We start from the raw sequence: 17,056 nt of genomic DNA, 5'->3' as shown, positions 1-17,056 counted from the left end.
AAGAGAAGTCTTGAACACATTTGACAAAGGTGAAAAATCTCCCAGCACACAAGACCAGCAAAAGCTGTATGGCTGCACAGATCACTTCCTTATGGTTTGAATAATTTAAGTAAGGGTCTTGCCTCTGTGCTCACCTTTTGCATGGGGCTAAACTTGCACCCAAGTTAAAGGGGTTGTTTCTCAGAGCGCTTACTGCAGCAAGTAAACTGTATTACTTTTCTTGTGCCCCTTCATTAGAAACAACTGGAAGATTGGAGAGTGGAGAATCAAAGAAGAAAGTAAATTTGAGCACTGTAAGCCAGGATAACTGAAGGGCTGGAATTACAAAACAGTAATCTGAGGTATCCCTCTAGAAAGTGCCATTTCTGGTTTTAAAACTTGAAAATAATGAACGCGTTCTTTTTCTTTACCCCAAGGTTATCATAGGAACATACTCTTATATAGTGATAACTTAAAATTATTAAAAAACATTTGTTTCTCTGTGTGTTGGAAAATACTTTTCAAACAAAAAAACTGTAAATGAATGAATATTGTTATAAACAACCCAGAAACAAATAATATTAATAGTTTCTTTTTGTCTGTTTCTTTTTTTTTTTTTTAATAAAAAGTTTGGGAGATTCTTACCATATTATACCAGGCACTAACAATAAATTTCTCCTCCATTTCTCTTTGACTTTTTGTTTTTTCATATTCTTTCTATAAAACAAACATCAGAAAAGCATATATTTAAAACCAAAGTATAATAAAAGTATTAGTCTATACTTAAAAAACAATGAGGAAATACGCATCTACCAGGAAACATGAAGATTACTACCTCCAATGAATGAAACATTCTGTCCCGCTCCTGCAACTGATTTTTCAGAGCCTGAATCTCAGGAGCTGCACCCTGGTTCTGCTTAGGATCTAAAGTGCGGATGACCTGTAAGAGAAAACCAGTTTGTTTTTAATTAAATCCTGCAAGAGCAATCTAATTGGAGGGAAAGACATGAAGGAATTACAACCTCTTAAGTCAGGTTAAGAAATAAAAAAGTGACTTAAAACAAGTCAGTGGTAAGAAATGACACTCCAAAATGCGAAACAGATGGATGTGCAGTTCTAAGAGGCTGACTCCTGTAAATCAATCTTGACAGTCAGTATGGCAGAGGCTCTGCCTCTGAACATCAGCCATGATATGTTAGAGCATCTGAACTGGCTTCTCTTTTACAGGACTGTGAAACAAAATTACCAATAGCAAAAAGTGACACCTAAGACTACTCAAGACTCACATATGCAGTTCCTACCCTTAGCTGCATTACCTTGGGGCCACAGTGGCAAAAACATTTTGTCAAAGATTCCTCTAATTCACTTATAGACCTACCTGTCAATTCCTCCCGCTTGAGGAAGGACCACTTTGGTCCTTATGGAAAGATGCCATGATTCACCTATCTGGGGTACCAGGTGCTGTCATTTCTAGATAGCTCTGTTAAGCCAAGAAGCATTCTGAGGTACGTGCATGATCATTATGTTACTAATAAGATGAAGGGACACCTGGTTATGTTCATATCTGGCATCCATCATAGGTAGCATGAATGCTAGCAAAGACAGAGCTAAACCAAGAACAAATTCAGTAAAATGCCTAGATTCCTAAGCCTTTAATAGAAAATAGCTTAAAACTTTTTAACAACCTCTGGATATATAGAAAGAGATTTCATATCTTTTGTATTTCTACCCATTTCAGAATTGTGTCCAGACGCTGAAAGAAAACCATGCTTTAAATTTTAGTAAGTCATTTTTACTGAATGGCATTCATGAAGGAAGATTCATAAAAGTGTATTATGTTTCTAAGAAAATACACATTAGACCTGGATACAGTTTCTACAGTGGAAGGCTATAATGATTGTACTCGTCTTCACAAAAAAAACCAGTATTGAAAGTTGATAAGAAGATCACAAAAAGCTAACCTAACTAAAATAATTAATGCTACTGTTGTATAAAACACCCTACAGTAACACAGTACATACAAATAAACAAATCTTATTGAAAAGGGGAATTGTGACTCTGTCTTTCACTGGAATACTCTAAGACACAGTCAGCAACATGAGATGTAAAAAAAAAAAAAAAAAAAATTAAAAATTATTTGTTTAGATTTCCTGAAGACTTTTGCAACGACTCACAAGAAGTCATTGAGGAAACTACACAAAAGTAAAGGAAGGAAGCATAAAGTTTTGCCAAATTAGGAACCTACTTACAGATTCCAATTCAACGATACACAGCCATAGTCAAGATCTTGACACTACCATGATCAGACGAACAAAGACACTGGTATGCTTTTGAGAAACTCAAATAAAATATCAAAGTATAGTAAGAGAAGAAATGGGACTATGATTGAGACAACAATATTGCTATTTCAAAGCTGGTAGTATACCCACATCCTCAATATCATACTTAAATATTAGCCACCTTCTCGACAGAAGCATATATTAAACAGTAAAAGCAAAGAGAATGCTGAACGTCATCAGAGAAATGTAACAGCTCTCAAAGGTGGTTCAGTTAAAAAGATCACTTTACTTGAAAAAAGCATCAATAAAAGAGTCCATATCGAAACAGTTTCTAAACCAGTTAGTTAAACTAGAACATGAATAGAAATCAGGGGTAAAAGATGAACAAAGAAAGCAAAATCAAATTTAAATTGGTAAAGATGGCTCTGGCACATATGTAATTACCTCTGCCTGTAAATTCTAAGTCCCTCAAAAAGAATAAGCAATTTATGTGAGCAATTAGGACCTGATGAAATCTGAAGTAGCCAAAAGCTGTATTTATAAAAAAAGTGTATCAAATTATTTGCTCCAGGCAAGACGGACATTACTGACTGAGCACCACAAGAAGCCTACACCATCCAAAAACACACATAAGCAGATCCAGCCACCTGTAAAAGAACGAACCCAAACTTCCCTTTCCCTCTATGCCAAACTGATAAAACCAGAGTTTGTTGGTCCAACTGTGCCTGTACTTGGTGTTACTAAGCTATATTTGTGTGTACAAAGAGGTGGAACTCTTCATGACAACTGTGCCAGAAGTCCCCAGAAGTCCCAGCACAAATGCCAATTAAAGATTACTTTTGCTCACGGAGCTTCCTTCCCTTGAGTTGGTTTAGATGGGTGGTTCTCCAATTCTAAAATATAGCACAGCTACTTCAGTTATTTCTATTCCACCAGTTCTAGTATGGACACTGCTTTAGCTGATCTATACATTTGTCACTCAGAGACAGAAGTCCGGCAGAATTTCCGCAAAGAAATAGGTTATCACAGCATTACAAAGGGTTTAACACCCTCTCCTTGGCACCAGCCGATATCAAAACGTGCTTAACAAGGTTTGTCTGGGTGACTATTAAAAATCTGTAGCAGTGGGTATATATTTGTACAGAGGCATCAGAAGGGCTTATGGATAGGTAGCAAAAGGGGACAGTCATGAACAGAAAATCAGGGTAAAATCTTCTCCAGAATTAATCAGTATTAGGTACTGTAATGGTAAGAAGACACAAAAAACTCATTGGGCCTTCCTTCTATTTTATTTGCTAGTGTGTATACAGATACCTCCTTTATTTTTATTTCTGCAGAATGGACATGTGGTGCAGTCTGTCAGAGAGGGATCATTAACGTGGAACACATATACTTACACTTTTGGCCTTTTCCAAATACTTTTTGTATCGCTCTTCCATTTGCTTCATTTCCTCCTCCTTTTTCCGTAAAGCTTCTTGCAATTCTTCAATTTTGAGTGCTTTATGTCAGGAGATGCACATGTTGGAAAATAACATAATTATATTATGTTTGTTTTCATGTTTTTCAACACACATTTAAGGCACAGCTAGAATTTATTTCTGTTAAGAAAAGCTAACATAAGGTACCTGATGTAGCAGATACCATAGTTTTAATTACTGAACAGCTCAGAAACACATTAAAAATGTGTACTCCTATCTATCATGAGATGGCTGTTCTGTACACAAATTTTGCTTTTTTTAAAATTATGAAAAAATAAAGAGAAATGGAATCATAAATCAATTCCATTACTGAACATACTTAGAAAATTAGTTTACTAATGAATTACACATTCCATAATATCTTGGTATTGTAACTCAGATAAATATGAGTTTTCCTATTTTATGTAAGAGGAATAATTCTTAACAGGCACAACTCTTGCTTAAATCTGCTAAACTGTAACACTGGACACAATTTATCAGGCTTGTGATATGAATATACTCAATTTAGTTTTTCCCCCGTATTTTCTTAAGCAGCCATGCAGACCAGTAGGAAAATTTCATTGCACAGCCTTTTCCTGTGTTGATGTAAGAATATGCGAAGCCACTATTGCTTATACATCTTCTATATACCTTCACAGATCTCAAAAAAAAAAAAAAAACCAAAAAACAAAATCAATTTGCATCGTCCTGGATCAAATAGCATATAACATTGACGTCTGGTTCTCAGACAATGTTAGATAATTGGCAACCCTCAGTCCATCTGTTTTGCAGCCTCATTTTGAAATGTTCTTTCAAGTTTTTCCTACAGTTTTCTCTCTAAGCACCCGGAAAACACTAAACTGGTAACAGGACCACATAAGATTTTCATTGATCAGTAAGAGGACCAATAGCAGATAGTCTCCAAGATTGCAAGAATCCATTTTTCAAAATATGCCATGATTCTTGTACAATGCCCAAGCATTTTGGCCATATCCAGAATAGGTAAAAGAATCTGAAAAAATAATTCACACACATTTCCTGAGCATGGAAAGAAAGGAAGAAGGTACAACTATTTTTATTTTACCAAGACAAAAGTTCAGACCCAGATTTTTAAAAAGCAACTTGTAATTTCAGTAAACTAACTACAGAAGCCTCAATATGCCCTGATGTTTAGAAGCTAGCGAGTCAGAAAACTTGCACTGAAAAGTTATTACACTTGCACTGAAGTTCATCAAGTATGACACGATTATGTGTTTATTGGCTACTCATGAAGTCCCTGGACCTCATTTCCAAGTGTTCTAACATTTCCTAAGATGTGGAATTTATAACATATTCTGCAGTTTTAACTCAACACAAACAAAAATTCTTTTTGGATACAGAACGTATGTAATGAATACTGAACTGATATTTCTATCTTCCCCGATCTCTTTATGAATAAATCCACTTTGGCACAAACCAGAAAAGCTGCCATTGGTTGCAATCTTTTGCCTTTTCTATAATAAGTAGGCTTGGAAAAAAACAATCTACCTCCTTCAACACTTCTCAGAAAGAAAGTAGCATTAAAGTGCTAAAAAACAAATGGATGCTGGGTTCTGGATACCATCTGAGCAATATGACATATATCCTACATTCTCTTTGACCAGTGTCCAAAAATTTTCTCAAATTATAACACAGTTCTGAAAACAAACTGAAGGAATATATATTGGTAGTAAAAATGACCTGGTGGTGGCAGCAAGGATCTCCTAAATTAGGGTCTTAGGAGACAAGACAATTCTGAGCAGCTGAGGTTCAATGACAGGTATAACAGTGACTCGGTATTTCTATGGCCATTGTCATTTCTTACTACAGTGGTCTCTAAAATGTGATCCTCTCCATTTCAAGTGTTAGAAGCATCTTTTAGGTCACCATCGCTTTCAGATAAATTAACAACACACATATCACTGCCATTTAAAATGTACATTTTGCTTATCTTGCACCTCCTATAGGTATTATAATTAAAGACCTTGCACATGAAATTTTTTACAAAGAAAAGAAATGGACTGCACAGGTAACTCACAACTGTTATTGCATCTTGGTTCCAAATCCTCAATAATAGCTCGTTTCTTCTGTAGCTCATTGTTAGCTTCATGGAGCTTCTCACTGTTACAAACCATAAAAGCACATATTGTTTTCCCAATATTATTACTGTGCTTGAATGAATATTAAGCAATACAAAAAATCCTTAGATAGTGATATATTTCTGAGAGCACAATTGATTTTTGCTGTGGGGCATGAGGACAAATTACAATGTCACTGTGGAAATATTTGTTAAATAAGCTGAAAAACATTACGGTATATGGAGAACTGTAACAACCAACAGTTTAATTCCCAGTAATTATAAACTTAATTTAGAATTTACAGTTAATTGTACAATGCATGCCTACAATGAATACTCATAATTGAGATTACATTGAGAAAGAATGATAAACCCAAAGGCAACAGAAACTACTTTTTTTTATTGCAAGCCAATCAAAAAGCAAACAGCTCTTTGCATTTTAGGGAAGTAAAAGAGGTGCAGAAATAGCAGAACAAAATGATAACACTTCCTAAAATGTTAGCTTTTATGCCATAATGTATACTAAAAAGTAAACAAATTAATTTTGTTTACATGCTTTCCTCAGAACAAAATTACTTACTCCTCTTGAGTAAAGATTTACACAATGTTAAGCAAAGTTTTCTAACCACCACAAAATGATGATTCCTTCATCACTCTTATTGCTTTCACAAAAGTTTTCTATGAGATGAAAATACTATCTGAACAGCAGATTCCCAGACATTCCTGTGTTATCTAATTTCTCTTAGTTGTATATTTTCCAGAAGAATGATTAATGACTGTCTGACTTCCTTACCATATGGAAAACACATCATTTCAAATGGCAAACAAAATAGGCAAACAAAATACTTACAGATGTTCTTCAAGTTTCTTTTTCAGAAGAATTGACTAAAATAGAAAGTTAAATGTTTTATTTTAATATATTGCGGAGATTTAACATAATTTCAAAATTATTTTAAAACAGATAATTTTGACATTCTAACCAAAATCCAACTTTTTACTTCACTCAATTTTAGATCACAACTGTAAAGCCATCCTCTGTGGTAGCAATCCTTCTCTCCACAGCTGTGTGACTTTCCTGAAATTAGAGCGCTTTATAACTTTACAAATATTTTCCCAGGAACTAGATCAATAAAAGCAAGATCCAGAAACAACAAAATTCTATCGCAGTTGTTTTAATTTCTTCAGTACTTCTGTAATTAAACTTAATAAATTAATCTGAAATTGGAAAGCGCAGCAAAATTTGCTAGAAGAGCTGTCCTACCAATATTGCAATGCAATTTGCATGAAGACATGTAGCAAATTAGTTGAAGTAAATTCCTGTCCCCATAAAAACTAGAGGTAGTAGAGTGTTTCTGACTGGAGTATAGAAGAAATTTTACCCTTTTTCTGTTTCTCATCTTTATTGATTACAGACAAGTAAAAATTATCATACAACTTACAGTGTTCCACTTTCTGGTTAAATCACATTTAGATAAGCTCTTTGAATAAAAGCTTCAAAGTAAATTTTATTTTAATTTTAAACTCACTTCATACACAGTGAGTATCTTTCAAAAAACCAAACCCAATAAATGTCTATAAACCGAAAGTAGTGTTAAGTAAATAGAAAGCCATACTCACAATAGCCTTGAGCAGAAGCCCATGCCAAGAAACAGAGATCACATTAGTATAAAGCAAAACAGCAGCCAAGAGAAGAAACTATTTAGAAAGTCATGAACAGAAAAAGTTAAAGCTATGCATTTTTTCACACATGCGCATTTTTCTCCTCTGTTCTCATGAGCAGTTTCATCCTGCAACATTTTCTAAAACATATCACTAAAAACAAAAATATAAAACCAGTAAAGAAGCACATTTGTAAATCATTGTGTTTAAACCAGAATTTCAAAGGAGAGCAACCACTATTTTGGAAAGTCATTTTAAAACAAAAATCATACAAGTAACAAAACAGGAGAAAATATGCAGTCTATTGGGCTACAACCAAAATTAAGAGACACGTGTGTTTTTGTGAAGTGACACTGGATTGTATTACTGCCACACTGATTGAATACAAGACAAATGTAAAATACTTAAATCAGAAACTGCCTTTTGGGTTGGTGTTTATCCAGTACCCATCACATTGGAGGACTAGCAGTGACTGATGGTCCAGAATGCCATCAAAATGTAAGATAAAATCATCAACAAAATTACTTCATTGCTTTTTTCTCCAGTGGTCTTTCAACAAAGGTTTAGACATCTGGCCAACAGGGACAATTACTGTGTGCGCCCAAAAAAGCTTTTAGCTTTGTTATTGTATAAATACTTCAAAATATTGTCTTTGATCACATTCCTGGGTCATGGTTTTTCATTATTTCAAAGTTTGATTTCCTTATCGCACTGTAAGAAAGGGGGGGAGCATGTAAAAACAAGCCAGCATGATTCTACTGACTTCAGAGTCAGAAATTTGTAGCAGCTAAGGATCTGCAGGTTTTGACCATTTGGCATTTTTCTTTTCCAGTCCTTTGAACAACTGCAGCAACGCCACCTTTTCTGTAACAACAAATGTTTGTATGCATCTTTCTTGGTCACAAAGCTGGCACCATCACTTATGTATGATCATTTAGGGGACTGTTGGTTGGTTTGGGCAAGAAAGGAGAAAGTTGGCAGCAGCGCCCATTTTCCTAAGGTTAGAAAATAAAAATTGAACTCAGCTTTTCTTTTGCGATCCTCGTATTGCACTTGGCTTTAGCTTGGAACAGACACAATTACTTTTCCACATTGATTTCACTATATATTTTCATATATATTACTTGCACGGTACCAGCATTGTGGGAGTAACCCCTCTCCCATCTAGACAGATCATATGGTCTCACGAGCAAGAAACTAACAATGATAAACAGCTCACACGATTAAAAGAAGCAGGACTGAGTTTACCCAGAGTAATTTACCCAAGACACGAGATTAGGAAAAAGAATAAAAGGTAAAATGTGCGATATTAGCCACCCAAAGATCCTGTATATACCTGTAGCAAGGCAGATAAATTAAAATAAATTACTCTAAAAATGCGCAAACATTACTTTTTTGTTGTTGTTTTAAGTCTCAGTCAGCTTCATATCCAAAGCCACATATCCAAATCCTCTGCTTCTAAGAAGTTATTACTATAATTGTTGTTCTATCATAGGAAGACCAGTCTCTTAAAAAAAAATCCCAATTACAAAAAAAAGCTTTATCTAATTTTGAACTAGTTTTACATTTAACTTCATTCAAATGTTTTATCTGTTCATAATAGAAGAACATTTCTATAACAAAACTGTAAAAATCAGCAAATGCACACTTGCTGTTTTGCTTTTTCCTCCCACTGCTACCAAGTTCCACTTACAAAACACAGGGAAAAAATACTTACTATGGTGTGGTTTTAGAAAACAGGTATCCTCCCCAGTATTTAATTGCTATCTTTCTTTTACATCAAAAAAACCACAGAAATAAAGTCTTTTTGCTGGAAATTTTTTTCATGCTTAAACAAGCCAAAGGAACAGGTCTGTCCCCTTTTTGAGGAAAACGTTTGGTTTTGTTCTGCATGATAAGGTCACAGGCAGATGGCTAGGCTCTGGCTTGAGGTTAAGCTAACTTAGCAGGGTGAGGGAAACTATGGCACATGACTTGAGAAAACTGCTTGATGAGACTGGTAATGCTGTGAGAAGATGACAAAAGTTATAAATAGCACCATTAGGGATGGTCAGATTTCACAGACGCTAAGAGTAATCTTAGAATCACAGAATAGTTTGGGTTGGAAGGGACCTTCTGTGGGCAGGGACATCTTCAACTAGATCAGGTTGCTCAGAGCCCCTTCCAGCCTGACCTTGAATGTTTCCAGGGATGGGGCATCTACCACCTCTCTGGGCAACCTGTTCCAGTGTTTCACCAAATGAGCAAAGTGGCAAAACTTCACAGGTAACCGAACAGGTAACAGAATTCTGGGGACCTTTTAGGGAAGTGCCAAGTCAGGAGGACTTAGTAACTGTATCAGTAACAGCATATAAGGCCAAGATTGCGTATGTAACAGTATGAGAAACAGCAGATGTGGTATGGATTTAGCAAGACTAGGTCCAGTGGAGTAAAAGTAACTAAAGGCAGGTTGTTTACATAGAAAGGGATTAAGGCAGAGCATGGGAGAAGAAGGATGACAAAAGAGAGCGATAATAAGGCATGCAAATGGTGTAGTGGAAGCTGTTCAGGGTACCTGTTGAGCAGCCCTACACATGACCACTGCATTCTGGAGGACAACAAATCACACCTGCTATTCTGACCACACCAGGCATGTCTGAGTTCATTCTGTAGTATGCAAGACTAGGGTAAGGAGGCCTTTCCCTGGCTAGCAAGGCAACAGCCAGGATGGACTAATCATGCATCCCAACAGGATGTGTCAGTGCCCATTACAGGCCTATTGGCACTGACATCTTCCCAACATCTGCCTTCCACTGCACTTCAATACAAAATCAAAACTGCTTCCCCATGTGGACCTTGGCAAGCAGCATGTACCATTGTAATGATACTTGCCTGGGTTAGGATAGTGCTTTTACTACTTTTTGGGCAAGCCTAAAAATTACTTCAACTTTGAAAACAAACAAAAGTAAAAAAAAAACCAAAAAACCCCAAGCTCTCATCATTTCTGGACTGAATACAAACGGGATCTTCAGTTTTCTGGGTTCAGCATATTTACAGTATAAGTATTCAAAAATACCGATTTCAGTGCATTATTGCAGAAAAGTAGTGAAAAACAGAGGAAACATGCTGAAAATTATGCATCAATGAACTATATGCCATGTCTCTCCTTATCCTTTTTCTCTTACTTCTGAAGAATCACTCATTTTGTAAGGATATCTTAAGGATAACTCAGGTGGACACAAAACAACTTCCATTTGCTTGAGCAGCTGGGTGTAACTTTGAGGTTTGCTCTGCTTTGTGTGGGAGATTGGATGAGGTGTCCATACCTTCAGAGGTTCTTGCAGGCTCAATACTTCTCTGAATGTACGCTCCCTCTTTTGCTTCGTCAAAAGTAAATTAAATCCTACACACCAAAGTCAGCAAAACAGGCCATGGGACTAGTGCCTATAAATCACCACTGGAATGGTCAGACCTACACAGAAGCAAGGAATGCAGCAATTGCATCATGAACTTGCCAGCTCTGATTTGAGAAGGGCTGCTTGGTACACACAGCAGGCTGTACCATGGCATTGTGATGGTGGTGTTTTGCTGTTAACAGAATCATCTCAAATGATGCCTACATAGGCTGCAAACAGTCCTGTAAGTGAGCTGCAGATACGTCCTAAATTATTGTCCAAACCATAGCCTCAAAAAAGGATACAATTAAAATTGCAGTAAATAAAGCTGAATTCAATTAGACAGGGATCATTTACAATACTCAGTATCTGAGAATAATTTTTTCATATTCTTGCTCACCCTGAAAAATCTGATTTTCGCCAATAACCAAGAAAACAAAGAATATCTCAGAATCACATAATAGTATGGAACTATTTTAAAATGCATTCTAAGTTACTTAGGAAAATAATCTTATTTGAGCTCGACTAGGTGTTTTACTTTCATACTGTTTATTCTGAAAATTAAAAGGATCAGCTAAATTAAACACATTCTTAAATGAAAATAAGCAGCTAATAAAAATTTCCATGTTTTATATAAATTAGTTAAAGCAAAACCACAAAGACAGAAAGCAACACATTACAATTTGTTGCCAATTAGCAACACAATACACTGAGATTGTGAGCATACACTATGCATGTACAGTCCAGCAAATCACTGCTTTCAAGAAAGTTCTAGAGCTTCTTCTCTCAAACACAGGAGATGGCCAACACAATTTTTGAGTGGAAGACTGAAAGTTGTTTTCCACACTAACTCTGCCACAACGTGTATTCCTACATTAAAAATAAAGTTAACTCTGTATACAGAAACAGAAAATGCCGCATTATGTTGAGGGCCTAATTATTTGACTTTTTTCCAGTTTTGGCCTGCCTGGCTTCTTGCATTATGACATACATTTACATCCACAATTACAGAGCTTCCACTGGCAGGAAAGGCCTTCACTTTCATTAAGAAAACTAAACCAAAAATAACTTCACATAGTTTATTAAGACATAGAGAATTAACATTTCCTTAATTCCTTGCAAAATTCTCTATTCTAATTAATTAATTTTAATGCTAAGTTTACTATTGGAACAGACACAATTAATCAACTAAAACATATTTGATACCTCTCTACGTAGGATGGTTTTCTTTTCTAGACAAATGTCTTACTATGTCCTATATCCTATTTAGAGAAGCACGATTTAGTGCTAAGACCATAGGAGTCAATACGGAAAACTGTCAGAAATCTCCATTTGCATATTTCTTGTACACATTTTACAAAAAGCTGAAAGTTTCAAAAATGGTAACTACTTGAATGTAAGTTTGATGTACATTTCTACTTACATCTTCAGCTTTTGAACCTTGATCCTGCAAAGATTTTTGTAGTTCTTCAACCTGGGACTGCACTTCTAGAAGTCTCTGATTTACCAATCTAGGAAAGAGACAGTATTTTGTTTTTCAAAAAAAACCAAACAAGTGCAATAGGAAGCCTGAGATTTTTAGTGTCCAATGTTTTCAGGTCATCTACACAAGAGATGCAATATGTATTTTATTCACAGAAAATTTACAAGAGTAGTTAGAGCATACAGCAGTTCCAGAGATTATAGCCTGTAGTCATCCAGAACATTCTGATACTCTTCCAAGACAACATAAATGCATGTAGTAAGAAATCATTTCTATATACATGAAGCAAGAGTTTCTAACAGTCAGTTTTACTGTGTGAGAGCTACTAGTTTACTGCTTTTACACAGTCACGGAATCCTATAAAACTGTAGGTTGCAAGGGAGGTCCAGAGGTTGTCTAAATACAACCTCCTCCTTAAAGCAGGTACACTTAGAGCAGATTGCCAGGAATCGTGCCCAGTCCAGGTTTGGACACCTTTAAGGATGGAGATGACAATCTCTTTGGGCCTCTCTTCTAGAGCTCAGATCCATACTCCATATTGTGTCTGCTGCCTCTTGTCCTTCCACTGTCAAACTCTGAGAAGAGTCCTGCTCTGTTTTCTTGACACCTTCCCATCAGGTAGATGTAGATCATAGTATTAGCTCCTCTATGCCACCTTTTCTTTGGCCTGAACAAACCCAGTTCTCAGCCTTATCCCACATATCACATGCTCCAGCGTCCCTCACCTTAGCAGTATTCTGCCACACTCCTGTACATCTACGTCTTTCTTGTACCAGGGAATCCAAAATGATATGCTATGTCCAGATGTGATCTCATAAATAATGACAAGAGGTGAAGGATCATTTTCCCAGACTGACTGCCTGCACCCTGGTGAGGACAGCCCAGTCAGCTGCAAGGTACCCAGCTGACACATCCTCCTTTGCTGTCCACTGAGACCCCAGGGCTTTTGCAGCAGAGCCTACTGGTCCCAGCCAGTATTGCCAGGCTCCTCCAGGGACAGGGCTCCCATCAGCTCATTTCTCTGGACTACTGAGCTCCTCTGAATAACAGCTCTCCCTTTCAGCACATCAATCACTCCTCCCAATGTGGTACCATCCTCAAACTTGCTGAGGGTATAGTCCCTCCCATCAGTCAAGTTGTTAATAAAGGTGATGAATAGCATTGGTCCTGGTATTGATGCCTGAGGAACTGGTTGCCAGCTGGATTTTGTACCACTGACGATAATGCTTTAGGCCCATCTGTCCAACCAATTGTGCACTCAATTTACTGTCCACTTAGTTTGTATTTAACCATTCTGAATGTAAGGATACTATGGGAGAATGTGCCAAAAGCTTTGCTAAAGCTAAGGTAAGTACTGTCCACTGTTTCACCCTTCTTCACATAGGCAGTCATCTCATTGTCAAGACAATTGAATTAGTTAGGTATGATTTGCCCTGAATAAATTCATGTTGGCCTTTCCCAATTACTTTCTTGTCCCTCGTGTGGCTGGAAACAGATTTCAGATGGACTTGCTCATTCCCAGAAAATGAGCTGTGGCTGACCAGTCTCTGTAGTTCTCTGGACTCTCTTTCTCACCTTTCTTGAAGGTGAGTGCAGTATTTACCTTTTCCCAGGCTTCAGGAACCTTTCCCAATCAAAGCGGAAGATCAGGGAAGATTACATAGAGAGCAGATTCTCAGAGAGAGAACAGCCTCACAACAATATCAGCCAGCTACCTTAGCGTGCTCAGATGTACAGTCTGGTCCCATGGATGTCTGTATGCTGATTGGCTTAATCTAGCAGAGTCAGCTAGAGCAGGTTGCCCAGAACATGTCCTGTTGGGTTTTAAATATCTCCAAGGATGGAGACAACCTCTCTGGGCAATCCATTCCAGTGTTCAGCAATCCTCCCAGTAAAAAAAAGTATGTTCTTACATTTAGATGAAATTTAACGTGCTTTAATTTCTGCCCACTGCCTCTTGCCCTGTTACTGGGCATCACTGAGAAGCGTCTAGCTCCATCTCCTTTAGACCCTCCCATCAGATATTTATAATCATTGATAAGATCCACCCTGAGCCTTCTCTTTTCCACGCTACATAGTCTCTATCCCTCAGACTCTCCTTATAAAAGATGCTGCAATCCTGTAATCACATCCTTGTGGCCTTTCACTGGACTGACTCCAGTAAGTCCATGTCCTTCTTGTACTGGGGAGGCCAGTATTGGACACAGTACAGTCAAAGTTATATGGCATTGTTAGAAAAGTCAATTGAAATAGAGGACAAAACGTCTTACCTGTTTTCTGTCTCCAGTTCATTCTTCCGTAAGTTTGCATCATCAAGAAGGCTCTGCAGCAAGGCAATCTTTTCATTGTCAGAACCTTCTTGGTTCAACTTTAACATCTTGTTCTCATGCTGAAGGCGAATGAGTTTCTCCCTAAACACATAAAATACAATTTTGTGGAAAAAAGTATGCCAATCTCTATAAAGAAGAAAACAGTTTACCACAGAAGGTGTAAATATACCATAAAGATCATCTTTACCCATTTAAGGGAGACAGCTGAAACAACAATCATGTCTTCAAACCCCCAAATACAAATCTGAATAAAGGAGTTGTAATTGTAGAAAGCACAACACAAGGAAGTTGCCCGAGTGCCCCTATTAGATCTCAGAGTACGGCTGGACAGATTTATAGGTAGAATGTGGAGGATGCAAGCTTGGTGCCAAGCGTTAAGGAAGGTTATAATCGGAGCTGTCACTGAACTACTGCATGAACCTGTGCAAGTCATTTCTAACATGTTGATCTGTTTCCATAGAATCATAAAAGTATTTAGGTTGGAAAAGACCCTTAAGATCATCGAGTCCAACCATAAACCTAACGCTATCAAGTCCACCACTAAGCCATGTCCCTACGTGCCATGTCTACGTGTCTTTTAAATACCTCAAGGGATGGTGACTCAACCACTTCGCTGGGCAGCCTGTTCCAATACTTGACAACCCTTTCGGTGAAGAAATTTTTCCTAATATCCAATCTAAACCTTCCCTGCCACAACTTGAGGCCATTTCCTCTTGTCCTATCATTTGTTACCTGGGAGAAGAGACCAACACCCACCTCGCTACAGCCTCCTTTCAGGTAGCTACAGAGAGCGATGTCTCCCCTGAGCTTCCTTTTCTCCAGGCTAAACAACCCCAGTTCCCTCAGCCGCTCCTCATAAGACTCGCCCTCTAGACCTTTCACTGGCTTCGTTGCCCTTCTTTGGACACGCCTCAGCACCTCAATATCCTTCTTGTAATAAGGGGCCCAAAACTGAACATATTTAAGGTGTGGCCTCACCAGTGCTGAGTACAGAGGGACAATCACTTCCCTACTCCTGCTGGCCACACTATTTCTGATACAAGCCAGGATGCTATTGGCCTTCTTGGCCACCTGGGCACACTGCCGGCTCATGTTCAGCTGGCTGTCGACCAACATCTTCAGGTCCTTTTCTGCCGGGCAGCTTTCCAGCCACTTTTCCCCAAGCCTGTAACATTGCATGGGGTTGTTGTGACCCAAGTGCAGGACCCGGCACTTGGTCTTGTTGAACCTCATACAATTGATGTCAGCCCATCGATCCAGCCTGTCCAGATCCCTCTGTAGAGATCCCTTGAGCAGATCAACACTCCCACCCAACTTGATGTCGTCTGCAAACTTACTGAGGATGCACTCAATCCCCTCATCCAGATCACTGATAAAGATATTAAGCAGAACTGGCCCCAATACTGAGCCCTGAGGAACACCACTTGTGACCAGCTGCCAACTGGATTTTCCTCCATTCACCACAACTCTTGGGCCCAGCCATCCAGACAGTTTTTTATCCAGCAAAGAGTACACCCGTCCAAGCCATGAGCAGCCAGTTTCTCCAGGAGAATGCTGGGGGGAACAGTGTCAAAGGCTTTACTAAAGTCTAGGTAGACCACATCCACAGCCTTTCCCTCATCCACTAAGTGGGTCACCTTACCATAGAAGAAGATCAGGTTAATTAAGCAGGACCTGCCTTTCATAAACCTATGCTGACTAGGCCTGATCGCCTGGTTGTCCTGTATGTGCCGCTCAAGATGAGCAGCTCCGTAACCTTCTCCGGCAATGAGGTCCGTTCCCCGGATCCTCCTTCTGGCCCTTCTCGTAGACGGGTGTCACATTTGTTAACCTCCAGTCAACTGGCACCTCCCTAGTTAGCCAGGACTGCCGGAAAGTGGCTTGATGAGCACCTCGCCCAGCTCCCTCAGTACCCTTGGGTGGATCCCATCCGGCCCCATAGACTTATGTGTGTCTAAGTGTTGTAGCAGGTCATTAACCATTTCCCCTTGGATTATTGGGGCTTCATTCTGCTCCCCATCTCTGTCTTCTGGCTCAGCGGGCTGGGTACCCCAAGAACAATTGGTCTTACTACTAAAGACTGAGGCAAAGAAGACATTAAGTACCTCAGCCTTTCCTCATCCTTTGTCACTACGTTTCCTCCCCACATACAAAAAAGGATGGAGATTCTCCTTAGCCCTCCTTTTGTTGCTAATGTAGTTATAGAAAAAATTTTTATTGCCTTTTACTGCAGTAGCCAGATTAAGTTCTAACTGGGCTTTGGGCCTTCTAATTTTCTGCCTGCATAACCTCATGACATCTTTGTAGTTCTCCTGAGTTGCCTGCCCCTTCTTCCAAAGGTCATAAACTCTTTTTTTTCTGAGTTCCAGCCAAAGCTCTCTTGTTCAGCCAGGCCGGTCT

General features: G+C 38.4%; 1 protein-coding gene across 4 annotated transcripts in view; it reads right to left on the bottom strand.

The window, feature by feature from the left end:
• The window catches only part of HOOK3 (hook microtubule tethering protein 3), a 94,330-nt gene that overhangs the window by 13,447 nt on the left and 63,827 nt on the right, over nt 1-17,056 (bottom strand). For all 4 annotated transcript variants that reach the window (XM_075137064.1, XM_075137063.1, XM_075137066.1 and 1 more), the window contains 7 exons: nt 14,597-14,737; nt 12,267-12,354; nt 6,661-6,695; nt 5,772-5,854; nt 3,656-3,756; nt 815-919; nt 625-696 (listed from right to left, as the gene is read on the bottom strand). In XM_075137064.1, the coding sequence (XP_074993165.1) occupies nt 625-696; nt 815-919; nt 3,656-3,756; nt 5,772-5,854; nt 6,661-6,695; nt 12,267-12,354; nt 14,597-14,737 (625 nt within the window). The remainder of the gene's footprint in view (nt 1-624; nt 697-814; nt 920-3,655; nt 3,757-5,771; nt 5,855-6,660; nt 6,696-12,266; nt 12,355-14,596; nt 14,738-17,056) is intronic.

This window comes from Calonectris borealis, chromosome Z (genome assembly GCF_964195595.1).
Source record: "Calonectris borealis chromosome Z, bCalBor7.hap1.2, whole genome shotgun sequence".
Classification (NCBI taxonomy): domain Eukaryota; kingdom Metazoa; phylum Chordata; class Aves; order Procellariiformes; family Procellariidae; genus Calonectris; species Calonectris borealis.
Note: the sequence above shows the minus strand (reverse complement) of the source record. Positions and strands in the feature narration are given on the sequence as shown.